The sequence below is a fragment of the Asparagus officinalis genome, chromosome 4 (assembly GCF_001876935.1).
Source record: "Asparagus officinalis chromosome 4, Aspof.V1, whole genome shotgun sequence".
Classification (NCBI taxonomy): Eukaryota; Viridiplantae; Streptophyta; class Magnoliopsida; order Asparagales; family Asparagaceae; genus Asparagus; species Asparagus officinalis.
The window spans coordinates 30,869,651-30,889,823 of NC_033797.1; the positions used below are offsets into that span (position 1 = coordinate 30,869,651).

Genomic DNA, 20,173 nt, shown 5'->3' on the forward strand with positions numbered 1-20,173 from the left:
GGTGTTAATCCTCTTGTGGTCTGACAGAGATATAAGCAACATGAAAATAACAATATAGAAAGAATAATATGAGGATATGATTGATTTTCAATCAAATCTTTGGATGGGACATTGTTGAAGGCAAGATTGTTTGCTACTGAGATTGTTAAAAAGTAACAGTAACTATCTACCCGCTACAGTAACTACCAAACACAGATCCACCAACTGTCACTGTACCAATACTGTAGCAACAGTGCACACCTACCACAAAATCACCTATATGTAGGCCCCTAGCCTTAAGTTGAGATCATCCTTGTTGAGGATCTACGTTGTCGTTGTTTGGCTCAGAAGCCTGCTCAATCAGTCCTTCTTCAACTGTTCTTCTCTCACAGTGCACCACCAAGAACACAAAGGGGGAACTCGGGTACGGGTCTGTTCCTCAATCACTTTCAGAGGTGAAAGGGGGGCTCAGAACTGGTTCTCTGTTGAATCACTCACAAAGAGGAAAGGGATTGCACAAAGGGATGAGAGCACAAAGCTCACAGGAGCACAAAGCTCACAGGAGGGGGATCGCACAAAGCTCAGTTTCTTCTCTCTTACTTTCTCTCTCAGAGTCTCTCTCAACTCTCTCTTCCTCGCCTCTTCTCTTCAGTCTCACTCTCCTACATAGTCTCTCTCAACTCTATGAGGGAATCGCACAAAAGGGGAAAGGATCACTCAGATCTCTGTCCCTTTTCTCTCTTCTCCCTCAACACTCTCTTTATCATGGGGGTAAACCGACAGGAAGAGATGGGCTAGGGAAGAAAACGAAAGGTAGGAGCCGACCTACAGAGGATGGAGATGGGACTCAAAGCGGCGCAGGACAAAAGATAGGCAAGGGGCGGTCGGTGAAGAAGAGAAGAAAAAACCATCGGGTAGGGAGAACGAATGATGGGTTAGGGTAAGTTTTGTGGGAACTGGGCCTTTTTGGTAATGGGCTATCAACAGGCCTTTGGGCCAACTAATATCAACAATCTCCACCTTTGGCCCAAGGTAGTGCACAGAGCAAAAACACGGAACTGCAGGACTCATCATCGCCAAATTATTACTTGTATGATCACAAAGAAGATACAAGCCAACTGAAAGAGCAATACACAAGTAAACTCAGATCACAAAGATCGGTAAGATCACCAAGCATACCAAGCCCACAAAGGACCGAACTCTATCATACGTCATCCGAGTTCAAAAGGAAAAATCACAAAGCTCACTAACAAGCACAAAGCAAGTTAATAGGGCCACAAAGCAAACACAAAGCAAAGGAGAAAATACTCAGCACAAAGCAAAAGCACAAAGCAGAATTAATAGGCCATAAAGGCAACACACAAAGCAAGAGGGAGAAAAAATACCCAAGCACAAAAGCAAAAAACACAAAGCAGATTAACAGGCCACAAAGGCAACACACAAAGCAAAGGGAGAAAATTACCCAAGCACAAAGCAAAAGCACAAAGCAGATTAATAGCCACAAAGGCAACACACAAAGCATGCCGAGTCCACAAAGGACCGAACTCTACCAAACGGTCATCGAGTTCAAAGAAAAAATAATTCAAATATGCATGCTATCTATCTCATGCATAATCAAGCTCCACCTCATTAGGAATAACCTCATCTTGATTTTCAATAATTATTCATCAGGATGTGATTCAGGTTGATTAATAATAGGCATTTGCTCCACCTTATTTGGAGGCATCATATTCAGAAATAGGAACATGTAAAGGTAAACAAGGAAATTCATTTTCTTAAAAACATCTCTTCTTATCACAGAGTTAACAGAATCAAGCACAGATTCAGCATGCACAAACATAACAAGTTATTTTGTTTTTTCAGCAGAAAACATAACAAGAGACCCTTTAGAATTTTCATAACGCCTTTAACCCCATTTTCCTCCAAACCATCATTTTCTAGAGATGCACAAGAAATCAAGTTATAACATAAATCAGGAAGCATGCCTAACACCTCTCAAAGTAAACACAGAACCAGAAGAAACCTAAGGCATACATCACCAGTCCTAAAACATTGCATTCTTTTCATTTGCCATTGCACAAAGCCATTCTCTATTTCTTGTAGTTTGAAAACATATTTTTAAATGGAGTCATATGAAAAGTACAACCAGAGTCTACCAACCAATCTGATTGACAACAAAGAATCAGATAACACAGAGTTCAAATATGCATAATCACACAGATTAATAAATCATGAAAATTTCACCTATTTCATCCTCATAGACAGCCATATTAGTATGATCATTTGTTGATTTTTTCTAGGTTTTAGGACAATCTCTAATAAAGTGACCGTTTTCATGACAGTTATAACATTTTCTAACTTTAGATCTACCCATTCCATTTTCGAATTGTTTCCTACTTGATTCCCCATTACTAGCATTATTTTGGTTATTAGAACCTATTCTGAGGCCTACCCTCCATGCAAAACTCATCAGAATTTTTATTTTCCCCAGAATGTTTTTAAATCTAATTCCTTACTCTTAAGACCATGTCGACCACAATGTCAAGAGATAACCTATCTCTACCAACTTAAATAGCAGATTTCACATCCTATATGAGTCAGGAATAGCATTAGAAGGGCAATAGGAGTATAGTCGTCTATATGTTTATCACCAGTTAACTTAATATCTGAAATAAGTTTTGTGAAAACATCTAGGTTCTCCTCAATATCCTTAGACATATCCAATCTAAAATTTGAAAAAATTTTCAAGCAAAAACATTTTACTGGGCAAAGAGGTTTCAGTATAGAGTTCTCAGTTATCCCAAAGGGTTTTAGCAGATTCCAAATTCCAACTTTTCTAATCACAGAGTCAGATAAGTTCAAATAAATTGTGAACAAGCTTTTCGTTCATTCAGCTCTTTTTCCTTCAGTGTCAGAAGTTAGGTAAGTCTGACCAACAGCCCTAAAAAGACTTATGTTGAATTAAGATGCATTTTATTTTTTGTTTCCAAATGTTAAAATCAGATTTCCGTTGAAGCGGAGCCATCACATATTGGATCATACTATATTGATTAGCAGCAGACATTTTCACACAGAAAAAACAAACAGCAACTAAACAATGAACAAATCTGATTTCGGTATAATTATCTGGCTCAAAACGTGTGAAGCAACTAGCACGAACAAAATGAGAAGAACGATGAACACAGAGTTCTTGTTTCACTCTCTTTGGTCTTTCACACGAGCACAAACAATAATAGAAACTACTTTCCAAAAAAAAAAAAAATGCAACTATAGCCGGGAAAAAAAATACAGAATTTTTACTGTAAATTTTCAACAAGGTCAGAGCTTAACTGCAGCGGAAAGAAAACACAGGCAAGATATTTTTTTTTTCTTGTCAATTCTCCTGAGCGAAAACAGATTTCGAAGGAAAAAGAAAATGGTAACAGTTGGGTTTTCCGATGATATACCAGAGCGAAACCCTAGGAGAGGGTCTCGACCTTACCCACGCCCACGCGGTGGTCCGGCGGCGGTCCGGCGTCTGTCCGACGGTGTCCAGTGGCGGTCCGGCGGTGGATTGCACAAAGGGATGAGAGCACAAAGCTCACAGGAGCACAAAGCTCACAGGAGGGGGATCGCACAAAGCTCAGTTTCTTCTCTCTTACTTTCTCTCTCAGAGTCTCTCTCAACTCTCTCTTCCTCGCCTCTTCTCTTCAGTCTCACTCTCCTACATAGTCTCTCTCAACTCTATGAGGGAATCGCACAAAAGGGGAAAGGATCACTCAGATCTCTGTCCCTTTTCTCTCTTCTCCCTCAACACTCTCTTTATCATGGGGGTAAACCGACAGGAAGAGATGGGCTAGGGAAGAAAACGAAAGGTAGGAGCCGACCTACAGAGGATGGAGATGGGACTCAAAGCGGCGCAGGACAAAAGATAGGCAAGGGGCGGTCGGTGAAGAAGAGAAGAAAAAACCATCGGGTAGGGAGAACGAATGATGGGTTAGGGTAAGTTTTGTGGGAACTGGGCCTTTTTGGTAATGGGCTATCAACAGGCCTTTGGGCCAACTAATATCAACAATCCTACTAGCAAGCAAGAGAGAGAGAGAGAAAGAGAGAGATTCTTCTTATAAAGAGAGATTGTAACTCCTAAAATTTTCTCATAGTGAATTCTTCTATTCTTGCCCGTGGTTTTTACCCCAAATTCATTTAGGAGGTTTTCCACATGAAAATTTATGTGTTCAATTTTACTATTTCCGCATTACTATTCGTTGCGACCCTACCTTATCAGGCTCCGGATTTGTCCCAACAATAGTGATAAAAACTTAGAGCTTCAGATATTTTGATTTATCTTTCTGAGCTCGCAGCAATTGTATGTTTAATTGTAGCTTAGGGCTTAACTTGTTGCTAGAGGTTCATCGTTGTAACAAATTACATGATGATTGATGATCACATGAACTGAATAACCTGTCAGTCAATGTGGCTCGTCCTGTCTGTAGGTGGCTAATTTACTCTTTGAAAGATGAAGGTGAACTTGATGCATGTGAATCACATCTTTTCAATTTGTTGGAACATGTGTGTGTGTATATATAATTAAATTCTGTTGTAGGTGTTATTTATACGTTGCGATCATATTCTTAGTCCCTTGACTTGATGAGATTAAAGCGGAGACTTGAAGGTCTGGATATTTATGTTAAAGGTTAGGGGAAAAAATTCATGAGTGTTCTCACAATGACTAGAGCAGGAATCTTAAAAGCTGCATTTGAACAACGATTATTGACCAGATCATTATCTTATACTGCATGGACGAATATCAAAAGCATCTGCTCCTTTTAAACCTTTACTTGAAACTGAGTGCAGCAACATATGCTGATATACTGTTCTGAATCTCTCTTCTATAACAGATAGCCATGATATTATATGCAATATTGCAACTAGGGATGCAGAATGGACACGGATATCCGCAGATATATCAGTATTCGTATTGATACAAATATGGATAATAAATATCTATATCTAATAGGATATGACTACTGATATGGATTTATATGTAAAATAGCCCGGTCCATAGCCAAATATCTAATTATATACATATCAATCAGACAGTGTTTTGACCTTCAGATTAATGGATTTGAATTTAGGTTTGATGATCCAAAGTCTAATCTTAGCTTTTCATATATGGCAAATACACTGATGAACTCTCATTTAAGAAATTTATTTAGGGTAAATTCAAAAACTCTCATCAAGTTTGGCCCATTTTGAGATCCCCTAAACTTTATAAATGTCACTTAGCTGCCCTAGCCTTTGTGGCGTGATTGAAGCCACACAGATCCTTTTTGTTAGTACCATTTTTGTAATTTGGGAGTTATGAGTTAGAAAGGGCTCAGAGCAGTTGCTTACCGGGAAAACAGCCTCAACTTCTGTGCGGTTGAAAGTCAAGGAGACAGCATATTCGGAATCAACGGTCCAATATTCTTCTATACTAACAGATATACTTGGCAGGGTGATGGCAGGGTTAACTACAGGAATTGTACCCATCACTTGAGGACAATAGAAACTTAGGAGACAAAATGAAACACATTCCTCGTGCTACAGATGTATGAATTTGTCATATTTTCCCTAATAAATGCCAGTACACACCCTCAACTTTTTTTGTTGCACGTTCTCGTTGGCCAGTTCATTTCCAACAAACTTATGTGTTTGCATAATGCCCCGCATATTTCATATCATTTTTTGAACAGCAGACACCTTGAACTTAAAGGGGCCTGTTAAGAGTATTAAATAATAACCCTCAACCAGCAGCATGACTTTGTAATTTTAGTGCAGTGGAAGGGAGCTGTAGTAAGGACTTAGTTGTTAAATATTATGTACGAACTAATCAGACCTTAGGCATGATAACTAATTGAGGCATGTTTCTTGCTAGTAGTTGAATGGTTGTATACTTTACGACTTTGTTTTTCCATTCTACTGTCATACTTGATTTTAACTTTTCTTAATCTTTGGTTGTGCACTGTTGAGCAGGTCTGGGACAAGTCCAATTAAAGTCAGGAGATCTTAGAAGTTCTCTTTCAAACTTTGAGAAGGTGTTGGAGGTTTACCCTGAAAATTGTGAATGCTTGAAGGTAATTGAGATAGAAGAGACGTTTTATCTTGAAATTTCAATATCTGAATATTCTTTTGATCAAATCTGATTAGTTTGTTGCTCCCTTTAGACTGTTGGACACATTTATATTCAGCTTCATAAGAATGAAAAGGCGTTAGAAATCTTTCGGAGGGCTACTCGAAGTGACCCAAGAGATGCTCAAGTAAGCTATCCTATTTGTTGAAAGAATTTACTTTAAGATCTAGTCTTTAAGTGTTAATCATGAGGGAAAATATCAGTATGTTTAGGTGTGAGCACAAAGGTTCAAGTCCCGCTGTTTGCTAGACCACTATTGGATTCCATTCGGTTCAAAGACAATGCCAATCTGAATTTTCTGCTAGTGTTATCCAGAAACCTTGTTTATAGTGTTGCCTAAATTATGACTTGCATTTAATTGATTTCTGTCTTGGTGGTAAGTATTAAACTCCTACCGTTTTTATCTTTATTATTACCAATTCTTGTTTACCTCTTATCTCTAGATGAAAAAGTAATAAGTGGTTATAATGTCAAATTGAAGAGTACATTTTTAATATCTTCTAAGTTACTTAAGAAAATCCGAATTAGATTTCTGGAAGGAGGGAAGGGTCCACCTCTAATTAAACAAGGTAAAGAAATTAAAGAAATAGAAGGAGATTTAAACATGACACTAGTACAAAACAGGTCAGCCCAAACGGTTGGAACCGTTTGGGAAAACCCCCTCCCAAACGGTTACAACCGTTTGGGCGACGTAAAACACCCGTTTGGACTGAAGCCGTTGGGAACGAGTTGTCCCCAACGGTCGCCCAAACGGTCGCAACCGTTTGGGCAAAATTCCAAACGGCTACAACCGTTTGGGATGTTGCCCAAACGGTTATTGGGCCAAATGTTAGCCCAAACGGTTGTAACCGTTTGGGCTAAAATTTGGCCAAACGGATGTAACCGTTTGGCCAAAAGTTAGCCCAACGGCTGAAACCGTTTGGGCAATTTTTCGCCCAAACGGTTAAAACCGTTTGGGCTATTTATTTTAATAGTTTTAAAATTTCGGCTTCTTTATTTATTTACATGTTTATATACACATCTCACACAAAGTACTAAACATCTCACAATAAAATCAAAATATTCTTATACTTTGCTAAATACCCAATGTTATATATTCATACACAATGTTTACTCAATATACTTAGAGACAAAATATATACATTCAAAAGACTAGTTGCCCATTACAGTAGCTCAGAAAAAAGACTTTAGACTTCACCGGAGCACAACATCACTCCGAACCCATGGAAACCTTAGCAGGCTCACATTTATTCCTTATAGCATTATTATTAAAACCCACAGAATTTCACTCTGATCAACCCGCAGGAGCATGGATAGTTCTCAGCTATGAAGCACGGACACGCATAACATGAAGCCGTGTCGTGTCGTGTCCGTGTCGGACACACGTGTCGAACACACGTATCCTATGTATTTTTTAGGATTTGCCTCGTGTCAGCGTGTCTGATGGCCGTGTCAGATCCGTGTCCGTGCTACATAGGTTCTCAGATCCCTCTGCAGTACGCCAAGATATTCCAGTAGTTCATCGACGATTTGAGCCACAACCTTTACTGGATTATACTTCGGAATAAACCTCGCAGAATCACAGAACATACCAATCACAATGAGCAGCGCTTGGGCTCTTTTCGTGACGTCAGTTGTTGAGTTTCCAAGCCATTGTGCTGCGTTCATGAGATTCTGTCGCCCAAGAGTGACTTCAGTGAGACCTCCTGCTGGATCGAAGCCAGCTGCGCGTAACAGGGCAGTGTAGTTATGCCTGTAACCAAGAAGTGTTTTGAGTCTTTATCGATCAGGCGCTTATCTCCGAACTCGAACCATTTACCATCGTTGTTCACGCAAAAGCCCTGCAAGTAGAGCTAGTTGCATCGAATCCTCAGCCTGACCCTACTCTTCCCATCATTGAAAACCAGTACAATGTCGTACCAAGTGAGCTTCTTCACCCAATCAGGATCGTTTTCGTTGAGCACCAAGTGAGCTTCTTTCACTAGTACAAAAATTGGAAGTTGACATTTTTCCTTGAAATGAAAGCTACCATACACACGATAACGTGAAACAGTGCCAAGCAAATCAGCCAGGGTTCCTATGAATATGAAATAACGAAAAGATTTAACATTGACATTGTTGCAAGACAAACCTGAATAAAAGACCAAATACATAACAGGGTAAACATGGAGATTCAGATCCTACATCAACTGTCAAGAAATTACCCCAATACTAAATTTACAGCACAGAGAAAACATTTCATGGTATAAAATGCATATGATAAGTGGGACAACTTTCTTATGTAAGAAGAACTGTCATCGGATAGCAGCCAAACTTTTGCATATGATTTAATGATTTAATATCATGGGTACCTCTAGTAAAAATTGGTAGTCGCTGCTACATTCATGACAATATCGATTTTGTTCCATAAAAGTTTCTCTAAGATCGGTGTCACTTATACCTAAGTTCTCAATAGTTATGTCTCCTGCAATAGGAGATACTTTCTCAGTGATAAAGGAATTGAACTCCTCTCTGTGCTTTTCTCTTAGAACACCGAACAATTGCTTTGATATCACCTGAAAATTTGCCAAATTTTGCTTGTCATATATCAGATATACCAAACTTATGGAACTAATAATTTATCATACTTGCAATTTGTTAGTTTTCTATAACTTTTTGTTACCATTTGACATTTGAGAACAGAAATGTGAGCAAAGATAAGCACTGAAAACATTGACAAGGTATATACAGAAATTCTAAGAAGGCAGTTACAGTGTATTAACCTAAAATAGAAACCAATAATCATGCTAACTTTCCTCCCTAAATAGAATCATCTATTACCTCTATTATCAATGTAATTAGTATATTTCAGATAATTTTAAAAGCTAAATCAGTCAAAAGACTCAAAATTGATAATAGTCTCACACTTTATTTATTTCTTTAACTAAAACTGGTCAGCTTTATTTTGTAGTATATTTCAGATAATGATTAACTTTAGAACAAGACACTGAAATAAACAAGAAACAACGTCATAGCACAAAACTGAAGAGATTTCTAAAACTAAATTATTACCTCAAGTACTTGTTTGCCTCTGAAACTTAATTGTCCATCATGTATTTCATGCTTAAGGAGATTTTCAAGATCAATATAACTCTCCCAAGCTTTTAAAGACCCTGTAATAGCAAAGGAAAAATACCAATAAGGCAAATCATTTCCTATGCAAGCTAATAACAGCATCTGAATGAACTAACATTTAATACTATCAACTCACCATCAGGTTTTGAAGATATCATCTCTGAACTAGAAAATCCAATGATGTCTGCAACACTAACTCTACCCTGAAACATGAACAAAACTTATCAAACTGAACTAGAAAATCCAATGATGTCTGCAACACTAACTCTACCCTGAAACATGAACAAAACTTATCAAATATCTAAATCTAAAATTTAATATGTTTCTTCTTCAAATCCGCCAAAGCATCCTCCAGCATCCTCTGATAATTTGTATACCCACAAACCACAGAATATCCTCTCGGGCCCATCCCATGTTCTTCTGAAGCCTACAATTAATCAAACCCAAATTGTGAGCTTAAAGTCTAATCAACCCCTAAATTTCACCCTACGTTTCTAAGAAGTCTAATCGCGGAGGAGGCGGTGGAGGAGGAGGCGGAGGAGCGATAGCCCCGACGAAGACCAGCAGCAGGAGGAGGTATGTTGGCGAAGACCAGCAGAACGAGCAAGACGAGGATGTGATGCAATCGATGGAGGCGGAGGAGGAGGTGGAGGAGTGCGCGAGAGCGCCGACGAAGATGAGGGAGGCGGAGGGGGTACGATGGCCCGCGGCGAAGATGAGGGAACCCCGACGAAGATGAGGCGGGGGAGCGAGAGTCCTAGAGGATGAGGAGGTGCCTTGGCCGGCGGCCGCGGTCGGAGTTTGACGGGGTCAGATGAGGGATTTTCGACGCGGTTGGACGAGGGGGTTAGGGATTTGAGAGGGTGCGGTCTTGAAATATTTGGGGATGAATTTTTCGCGCTGGGATGAAATTTTTGGGGGGAAGGAAGAAAAAAGACTTTTAATTTTTTTAAAAGAACTTAACAAAACTTCCAAACGGGTTTAACCGTTTGGGCTAATGTATCCCAAACGGTTATAACCGTTTGGTTCAACTGTTTGGGATTTTTTAACAGTCCAAACGGTTTTAACCGTTTGAGTTTATTATCCCAAACGGTTAGAACCGTTTGGGATTTTTTGACTTTCCCAAACGATTGCAATAACCGTTTGGGCAGTGCTGTTTTCTACTAGTGTGAATTAGGCATAGTAGTAGTAATTAAATGCAATCAATCCATCTCAGAGTCCGTTGAAAGTCCAGGGTCACAAAACAGTTATTGAAGTTCACCTCACTAGAAAACAAGCTTGGACTAGTTTTTATTTAGCTGAAGGATTTCCCTGGAAAACACAGTCCAAAGGGCCCCTAAAATTTACCCCTTTTTTCTAAGAATCCCTTAAGTATTTCTCTCTCTTCAGAGAAGCCCCTAAGTATTGATCTGTCTGCTAAGAAGCCCTTAAGTATCTTTTTTTTAATAACAATGAAACTCTGAAGTTTTATTCCTCTCTCCCAAAAAGACCCCAAGTTTCTTGTTACCTTAGGGATTTCATTGTTAAAAAAAGAAAGAGGGGGGCTTCTAACAAAAGAGGGGTAAAACTTAGGGACTTAGTTGTCAAAAAAAGAATGGCTTCTTAGAAGAGAGGGGTAAAACTTAGGGACTTTTTTGTTAAAAATAGAAAGTTGATAGCTTATTAGAGAAGAGGGGTAAAACTTATGGGCTTCTTAGACTATGTTCTCGTTTCTCCTGTGTTGATGTTAGTTATCTAAGAGGGGGTTTGCGTGTGGATTATTAAGGGTGTTAGGGTCATCAATCTTCTTTAGCTAGCTAGTTCTTGAGCCGCTATCCTGCACATGAAGAACACGTAAGAGGTTGGAGTTGGGATCTCCGGTGGTTCCTACGATAGTCAAGTCAGTTCAGAGCTTGAGTGGGGAAGGAGATAAGTATTTAAGAGTTTTCTAGCCAGAAAATGCTTACCCTAAGCAACAAAAAACACCTTCCTTTTATAGTAGATTCAAAAGGGTAGATGGGTAATTTTCACAGAGCCCACATAGGCGGCTCAGTCAACATCCGCTTCATAGGTGTTGGCCGCAGAGAGGGGTGAGTCACCTCATCATTTAATGTGAGGGTGACGAAATGTGCATAATGCTAAAGAGGTTCAATAAGTCATAAAGACTTTTAGGTTTGGAGAAATAATGACTCTGATCGTGCATTTAATGCAATGGTAATTGACTGTCGGCTGGGACCCGAGGATACACCGTCTTCCAACTCGTCTCACTAAAGATCGATAAGTACTATCTTTTTAGTCGGTCTCGAAGGTTGTTGACCTCCAAGGGTCGAGTGCCGAAGGGGAGTGGAGTCGACTTGGATGAGAGGCTGAGTGAGGACGCCTCTCTCCCCGATATCTACGAGTGGGTCGACAAGTACCGCTTTTTTAGTTGGCCTCGAAGGTTGTCGACTCGCAAGGGTCGAGTGCTGAAGCTGATTGAGTCGTCCTTCTCCGAATATGGATAATTAGGCATTAAGGTGGGACACGTGTCGGCTTCTCATTAGGGATTAGCACTTAGTCATTTGTTGATATAACACTAGCCCCTTTCACTCAAACTAGGGAAATTTGAACAGTCGATGATTAGAATATTCGAGGTGCATTTATGAGGAAAGCAAGGGGCAACTGTTAATGTGATGCGCTAACGTTACTAGAGATGGTGCACTCGCGTCGCCTCGTTTTCAAAGAGTAGATGGTATGTCAATCGAAGGGCAGCACTTCAGTTCTTAAGCAGTCTATTTGACTTTCGAGGTTGATCTCAACCGTCCGTTTATAATCGAGTCGGATCTCTGATAGCTTCTTTTGCTCCTACCGTTGGCTGTAACGAGATGAGAATTAACCTCCTAAGGATGTTTCGTTCGAACCTCTATATATAAGTTTTGGAGGAGAGGCTTCATTTAAACTCTCTAAACTCTAAAATTTGAACCCTAGATTTCTTCAAGTGATTTCCGGTTAACTTCTGACGATCTCTGATAGCTTCTTTTGCTCCTACCGTTGGCTGTAACGAGATGAGAATTAACCTCCTAAGGATGTTTCGTTCGAAGCTCTATGCAATGGAGCTCGAGGTCTTCTCAATGAGAATGCAGTTGAGTTCGGCCGCCTTCAAGATCCGATTGACATAGTGTACCGGCCTCTGTGCATTGTCTTCCCCTTAGATCAGAACAGAGCTAATGACTTCTTAGGAGATGGCCAAGTAGATATATAAGGTCTCTCTCATTCTCTTGGTCGACTCAACAGTGACTTGGTGCTCAAATATCTTTTGAGGTTATTGAAGGCCTCACTGCACTCAGTCATCCATCTCATACATTCCTTTAGCTCCTTGCTTCCTCTCAACGTTTTAAAGAATGGGAGGCTTCTCTCAGCAAGTTTTGAAAGAAAGTGACCTAACGCTGCTATCTTTCCATTTAGTTTCTGGACGTTCTTCAGCGTGCAGGGTTCAACGTGCAGGGTTCATGAATTGTTTGATCGCACAAGTCTTACTAGGATGAGGCTTATAAATCCTCCACCTTTAGTTTCTCAAATTCCTGCATCTTCTCCTGTCTTCTTCTCATCCCTCTACCTCTAAGACTCGTTCTCGTCCTCCTCGTGCTTCTAGTTCTAATCCTTCTAGCATCCCTTCCACTTTAAACTATTTGGTTGATAGGATTGAGAGCATTAAAAATAGACAGGATGAGATGATGAATAAACAAGAAGAAATGACGAGGGTTTAACAACAGTTGATGAACATGTTCATGAACCAATATCTAGAGTAGATGCCTCCATCTTAAATCCCTAAATTGTTTGAAGACGGTCTTTTCGATAATTGTGACTTTTGTATTTGATTTCAGACTATGTATTTACTCTTATTTATGCTTGGTTTAAAACTGTGTATTAACTTTTGTTTATGAACTATGTCTTTTGTATTTGGAGTTTGCATGTATTAAGACGTCTTTTATGATGATATATATATGTGTTCTTTTGTCACTTTGAGTGTGAGTTGTCATAATTTTTTTTTGTTTCTCATATTTGTATCTTATAGTGTTCTATCTCTTTTTGTGGATGTGAAAGGGGAAGAACTATGTGATATGTGTGAATTGTGATATATATGTGTTTGCCTTAGTATGTTTGCTCACATATTGTGATTAGTATGGTCATTGCCTTAATATTTCATTTGATATATGATTTGTGGCTTTTTAATAGGGGAGCTTTTTCCTATCTGTTTGTACTCACCATGCTTATATGTAGAGGGAGCTTTTACTTTTTTTCTTATCTTTGTCCACATTTTGATGTTGTTAAAGAGGGAGAAACAAGTGTATTATGAGTATCTCGTTTTTTTACTTACTATTGGTATCATGCAAAAGGATTATAAATTGATATTCATTTGGTATCATGCATGTTTTTCTATCCTCATTATGTAAATTGTTTGTCATCATCAAAATGGGGAGATTCTTAAGTCTCATGTTTATGAGCCTATTGTTTAATCTGATTTTGATGATTAACAAATAATTTCTAACACCGTCTTCTAGTATTTGTGTTTACTAGTTAGGTATTCTAGACAAGCATCTTGTTGGAGGTTGGATGGACTTCAGCGTTAACGATGATATTCATGGAGGTTGGAGGAAATCGGAATGAAGCGCGATGTCATTCAAGTCAAAGACACTATCGTTTCATTCCCGCTACCAAGATCGAACTTCATGAAGATTCTTAGCTTGGGTATAGGAGTTTAGTTTTGTACTTTATGTGTTTATACTTAAAGCTCAAACCATACACGTACACTTTATTTCGGTTTATCGTATTATATATCTATTTGGGAATATATCGTGTTTTTGGATTATTGACTTAATAATATTGTTTTACATCTTTTTTAAAGTCTATTAATCCATTTAAAAGTATCTCAAAACTTGTTTGAAATAGTTTAATCAAAATCAAGTGTTCAACAAATTCGTATTTTTGATCGTTTTGCAAAATAATGAGTTTTCACAAATAGAAAATGCTATTTTAGAAATTCCTTTTCTAACATATTCATTTTCATATGTATAAACGTTTTCCTAAGTTTTACTATTTTTGGAATTGTTTTGCTATTTTAAATCGAATTTAGAAAATCAAATTCTCAGCAAAATTCAAGTATCTGCTGTATTAGTTTTTCAGTCGACCGAATGCTTGGATCGGTCGACTGAACAGTCTTTTCAGTCGACCGATGAAACTTTTTAGTCAACTTGCCAGAAGTAGTTTTTACAGCATTAGTTTTGTCAGTTGAGCAGTCGACCGACCAATAGAGTCAGTCGATCGAACAATATCTTCAGTCGACCGATACATTGACCAGTCGACTAAAACATGTTTCCGTGCTTGTAAGAGGTAGTTGATCAGTCGACCAAAAAAATCAACCAGTCGATTGATCTGCTCTTTTTCTGGTAACGGCTAGTTTTTGGCTGATTTGTTTTGTTTTGTTTTGGTTGAGAGACTATAAATAACCCTCAAGACTTATTTGTGAAAGGACTATGGAAATTATAACAAAGTTTTTGCCAGTTTGTTTCAAGAGTTTTGAGAAAGTTTAAATATGTTTGTTTATGTGAAAAAAGTTTCATAAAGAGAAAGATTTTAATTTCGTATTTGAGGCGTTCATCCTCAATTCTCTTAACTCTCTTTATTTTGGAGAAGTTTTCTAAACTCTTCCTCTAGCTAACTAATATTTTGATTCTCATATATTTATGCTAGATTGATTTGAGTTTGATTTTGTTTTACTCATTGATTATACACACACCCACTTGAGTTTTAGTATTCCACATCTAGTATAATTGCGTGGTGAGAGTAATTCGTTGAGAGAGCTTTATATTTCGTTCTCACTTGTTTAGAGAACAAAACTCTTATCCGTACTTATTGTTAAACACGTTGTAATACACAAGAACACTTAGAGGAGTAGTTGGGAGAGACCGAGGTTAATTTCAAGAGGAGTGGGTTGGTTATAAAGTCTAAGGAGAGGTTGTAAATCCAAACACTTGAGGAAGTCAACACGGGTAGTCCAACACTTAGAGGAGTGTGGCTTGAGTGATTGACATCGTGTGCGTTGTAAAAGTTATCGGTGATCTTTGAAAATCATTTGTATAGATTTTGAGATATAGTGGCGATCTTCTTGAGGTGAGGAACGGAGACGTAGGTCGAAGGTTGACCGAACTCCGTGATCATATCTTGTGTTTACAATTATTTTTAGCACATTATTATTCTTTATATTTTGTGCTTGTGTTTATATTGTCTATTTTCTCATGCTTATCCTTACATATCTCAGTGTATATCATATTGTTAGGATATTGTTTTATAAGTTTTAATTTTGCATCGAAATCGGATTAAATTAACAATTACCCTATTCATTCACCCCTCCCCCTAAACCACTCTAGGGTACTTTCATACATGTGGATTATTAAGGGTGCTAGGGTCATCAATCTTTCTTTAGACAGCTGATTCTTGAGCCGAGAGTCCTATCTTGCACATGAAAAACACGTAAGAGGTCTGAGTTAGTATCTTCGGAGGTTTCTCCAACGGTGAAGTCAGTTCAGAGCTTGAGTGGGGAAGAAGGAGATAAGTGTTCAAGAGTTTTCTAGCCAGAAAATGTTTACCCTAATCAGCAGACATCACCTTCCTTTCATAACAGATGTAAAGGTGTAGATGGGTAATTTTAGTCAAGTCCACGCAGACGGCTCCGTCGGCATTTGCTTTACAAGTGCTGGCCGCAAAGGGGGATGAGTCATCCTGTCATTTAATGTGAGGGTGACGAAATGTGCATGCTGCTGACGAGGTCCGATTAGTTATAAAGACTTTCGGGGCTAGAGAAATGCTGACTCTGATCGTGCATTTAATGTGATGACAATCGACCGTCGGTGGGGGCCCGAGGATATACTGCCTTCCGGCTCGTCTCACTGGAGGTCGACAAGTACTGTCTTTTTAGTCGGCCTCGAAGATTGTCAAGTTGCAAGGGCCAAGTGCTAAAGGGGAGTGGGATCGGCTTGAATGAGAGGCCGATTGAGGACGCCTCTCTTCCTGATCTCTGCGAGTGGGTTGATAAGTACCGCCTTTTTAGTCGGCTTTGAAGATTGTCGACCCGCTAGGGTCGAGTGCTGAAGCCGTTCAAGTCATCCTTCTCCTAATATGGATAATTAGGCATTAAGGTGGGACATGTGTCGGCTTCTCATTAGGGATTAACACTTAGTCATATGTTGATATAACACCCTGCGTGCTCAAATCATCATTAACATCACTGCTCAAGAAAGCTCTGGAATTTTGTTGCTAATAAAGTATCTTGAGATCTGGTCTTTCCAGATTTTTGGTTGATGACTTTTTGACATATAACGCGGTAGCACATTCTGGATATAGTAGTATGGTAACATTTGCTTTATAATTGCAGTGATCTGTTTTCTTCTTTGTTTGAACCTGGTGATTAGAATATAGAAACAGACATTGAAACGGTCATAAAGATATAGTTTAAATCTAGCAGTAGTTATTACTTCTAAATTCATTTTATAGTAATTGTATTTTCTTTATCAGATACCTATGAAGCTTCTTCAAGTTTTTGTGACATACTGCGCAAGAGTTAAATCATATAATAACCTTAGTATATTTGTGCTTCTTTGTTGACTGTTTTCTCTACTTTGTTATCTGAGAGCTTTCTTCCCAAGCTTCTGTACGAAATATAGACCACTCTTTTCGCCTAAGCTTTACTTTACACTGTGGACTGTTATGAGATTTTATCAAACTGGATCCTCTTCAACAATAATGTACTACTCACTATTATGATCTCTTGAATATTTGAGAAATACCCCATTTTTTAATGAGATTTTGGTGCAGGCATTTATTGAGCTGGGGGAATTGTTGATATCATCTGATCCTCAAGCTGCTTTAGATGCATACAGAAGTGTATGACTTTTCCCCCCTTTCTAATGTCATACTTAATATTCTGGAATAATTCACTTTTGCATTTGGTTTGAATCTAGCAACTAATATATAGCTGTTTCCATGCTGGAATTTTGTGTTGAATTGCTTTCCCCTACAAAAGCTTACGATTGTGCTCTAATTATTGGTCTCACTTTTAATCAGTTTTATTTTTATTTTATTTTACTTTTGCATCCTCACAGTTTAGCGTCCCCTTTCCTCTTAGAAACTGGAACGCAGGTACTATAGTGAAGCGTGAAGTTTTGAGGATTAAAGTTATGTTTACAGAATTGTGCGGACTGGTGATTCTGTCACGTCCCACGCTCACAAGCCAAATGATGCAGTATAAGCCTTGGGACCCACTAAGTGCAAAACATTATTTGGCTTGTTCCACTACCAAAAATTGCTAGCAATTGGTGTAGCTTGAATCTAAGAGTTCACATTTAAAACACTTTGCCTCTATCATTACCCGATGCGGAACTATTATTGGGTGTATTACAATCACCCCCACCTTAATTACGTGACGTTCTCATCGCGGCATGACAACGGCCATTCCGGTATCACCGCTAGGTGATGTGGATTTTAGAGGTGGCTCTCACTGGTTCTAGGGGTGGCTCATGCCGAGCTCACACAATGTAGCACTTAATCCCGCATAGTACTTAGCTCACCATTGTTGGCTAGCTAACTGTTCTAATACCATTTTGTCATGCGCCGGGCCGTCCATGAGCCTATTGGCGCAATATGAGCCCTAAGACTGACTGAGCGCAACACATTGTTTGGCTGGGTCCACTGCCAAAAATTGCTAGCAATTGTTGCAACTTGAATCTAAGAGCTCACATTTAAACCACTCAATGCCTCTATAATTACTCGATGTGAGAGTACCACTAGGGGTATTACAGAGTCATTGTTGAGTTTAAATAGAGAATGAGATAGCTTGAAAGTTGAGAGACTTATCTATCATGATTTGATTATAGATTATCTATTGTGTGGAATCCAGAACAGGTTTTGAAGTAAACAACTTGAGCCCCACCCAAATAATGTAACTGACACCAAAGGTAGCGATGAGATATTGCATCTGTCATTTTGGCTCTCAGTGGATGAATCTCCATGTTGTTTTTTCACGTTTGCCTAATAAATTTATAGAAATGTTCTTAGATCAAAAAACCTTTCTACCTTTGGACAGAGAAAGTTTCTGTATGATCACTTGAGTGAGGAACATAGATGAATTTGGTGAGACTATTTGTCAGTAAATAATGGATCCTTTTTGCCGCCTCATCCACTTAGAAACCACTATGATGAAAAAAATATTAAAAGAATGAAAATTTGCTTCTCATATATTTTTCTAGAATACTGAAGCTCTAAGAATCAGTGTAAGTTGGATGAGACGGTGGAATGGGTCCATGACGGGAAAGAAGAAACAAAAAGGGAAAAAAGAAATTAGGATTTTGATTGTAGGAATTACTTCTTCAGTGTCACACCATACATCTCAATTGCAATTTGGACTCATGCGTTTTAAAATGAAAGTCAACCAATGTCACTTTAATCCTCCAGGATGGAGTTCTTGTGAAACCATTTTCTTAGCCTTTTGATTTATCTATCATAATTTCTGCTGTGCTCTTCATCCCTTCATTCTATAACAGGCTCTTAGTCTCTCCAAGAAGGACGACAAAGGAGTACCAACAGAAATACTTAACAATATGGGAGTTCTCTACTTTGAGACGGGTGAATTTGAGGTTCGTAAAATATTATATTTTTTCTACAATGGTTGATTTCAATTATAGTTCAGGCATTTTGCTTGATTCCTTGAGTTCTGTTGTATTTAAACTTTTTCAGCCTCTCAAATTTCTTTCTTTGCTTTCTTTCAGATGGCGGCACAAACATTCAAGGAGGCTTTGGGGGATGGGATCTGGGTTTCTTTCTTGAATGGTAGTGTAGATTGCAGTACTTTCTCCATGCAGTACAGAGATCTGAGTCCATTCCATCAACTCAAAGAAGATGGTGCATCTTTGAATCTGCCTTGGGATAAAGTTACTATACTATTCAACTATTCTACATTGCTTGAAAAGTTGCATGATACTGAGAAAGCAAGCATCCTTTATCAGTTTTTATTATTCAAGGTCCTCCCTCCCTCCCAACTTCTCTGTATATGTGTGCGTGCATGTGTGCTGTCTGTAACTTTTTCTTTAACTTGATAATTGAACACTAGAGTGTGGCAGAATATCTTGTGCTTAGCAGGAAATCAGGATCTTGGCATCTGGTTGCAATTGATGTTTCCAGTTTATTGTTGTATGATTTTTTTTTAATGTATCCCATCAATGTATTTTATGCTTTTCTTCAGTATCCAAACTATATTGATGCTTATTTGCGTCTTGCTGCAATAGCTAAATCAAGAAACAACATCCCATTAAGCATCGCCTTGGTATGTGTTGAATTGTTTATTTTTGGAGGACATTACTAGTTTTGTTGTTGACGCCATGGAACTGATGCTTCTCTTGATTCAGATAGGGGATGCTCTTAGGATCGATGACAAGTGCCATGATGCTCTCTGCATGCTTGGCAGCCTGGAACTAAAGAATGATGACTGGCTTAGGGCAAAAGATACTTTTCGTGCTGCCAGAGAGGCAACTCACGAGAAAGATTCTTATTCCACTCTTTTCCTGGTGTGTCTTTCAGTGTCTGAATTTACACATTTTTGTTAATGACTTTGAGCTACTTTATCTGTTGATTTATGAATAAATAGATTATAGCGTTGGAGATAATTTCGACTCCTTCACCTGTGATGCTCCTTCATGCATTGCCTCAACTGTGTGCCAAATTTCCTTCGCTGTGCTACAAGCCGAAACACTATTAAATTCATTTTTATCCAAAGCACGATATAAGGCATTCATAGCTCTAGCATTCAAAGCACACAATTTCTTACATGTACACATTATCTTTTTCTTTTTCTTTTGCATTTATCATCCTAGATGGCATCTGCTCTATACGGAGGTCACTTGTCTACACAGTTCTGATGCT

General features: G+C 38.7%; 1 protein-coding gene and 1 long non-coding RNA gene across 4 annotated transcripts in view; one reads left to right on the forward strand and one right to left on the reverse strand.

Moving 5' to 3' along the window:
* Positions 1–20,173, forward strand: part of LOC109837090 (protein CTR9 homolog) — a 72,510-nt gene that overhangs the window by 42,195 nt on the left and 10,142 nt on the right. For 2 of the 3 annotated variants that reach the window (XM_020405174.1, XM_020405177.1), the window contains exons 10-16: positions 5,974–6,074; positions 6,165–6,257; positions 17,075–17,143; positions 18,799–18,891; positions 19,024–19,275; positions 19,497–19,577; positions 19,660–19,818. In XM_020405174.1, coding sequence (XP_020260763.1) covers positions 5,974–6,074; positions 6,165–6,257; positions 17,075–17,143; positions 18,799–18,891; positions 19,024–19,275; positions 19,497–19,577; positions 19,660–19,818 — 848 coding nt within the window. The remainder of the gene's footprint in view (positions 1–5,973; positions 6,075–6,164; positions 6,258–17,074; positions 17,144–18,798; positions 18,892–19,023; positions 19,276–19,496; positions 19,578–19,659; positions 19,819–20,173) is intronic. The other variant, XM_020405175.1, reaches the window with a different exon arrangement.
* LOC109837091 lies at positions 8,166–9,468 on the reverse strand. The gene is made up of 3 exons (XR_002246182.1): positions 9,381–9,468; positions 9,182–9,282; positions 8,166–8,207 (listed from the first exon to the last, which is right to left on the reverse strand). It is a non-coding gene; the product is annotated as an uncharacterized LOC109837091 (long non-coding RNA).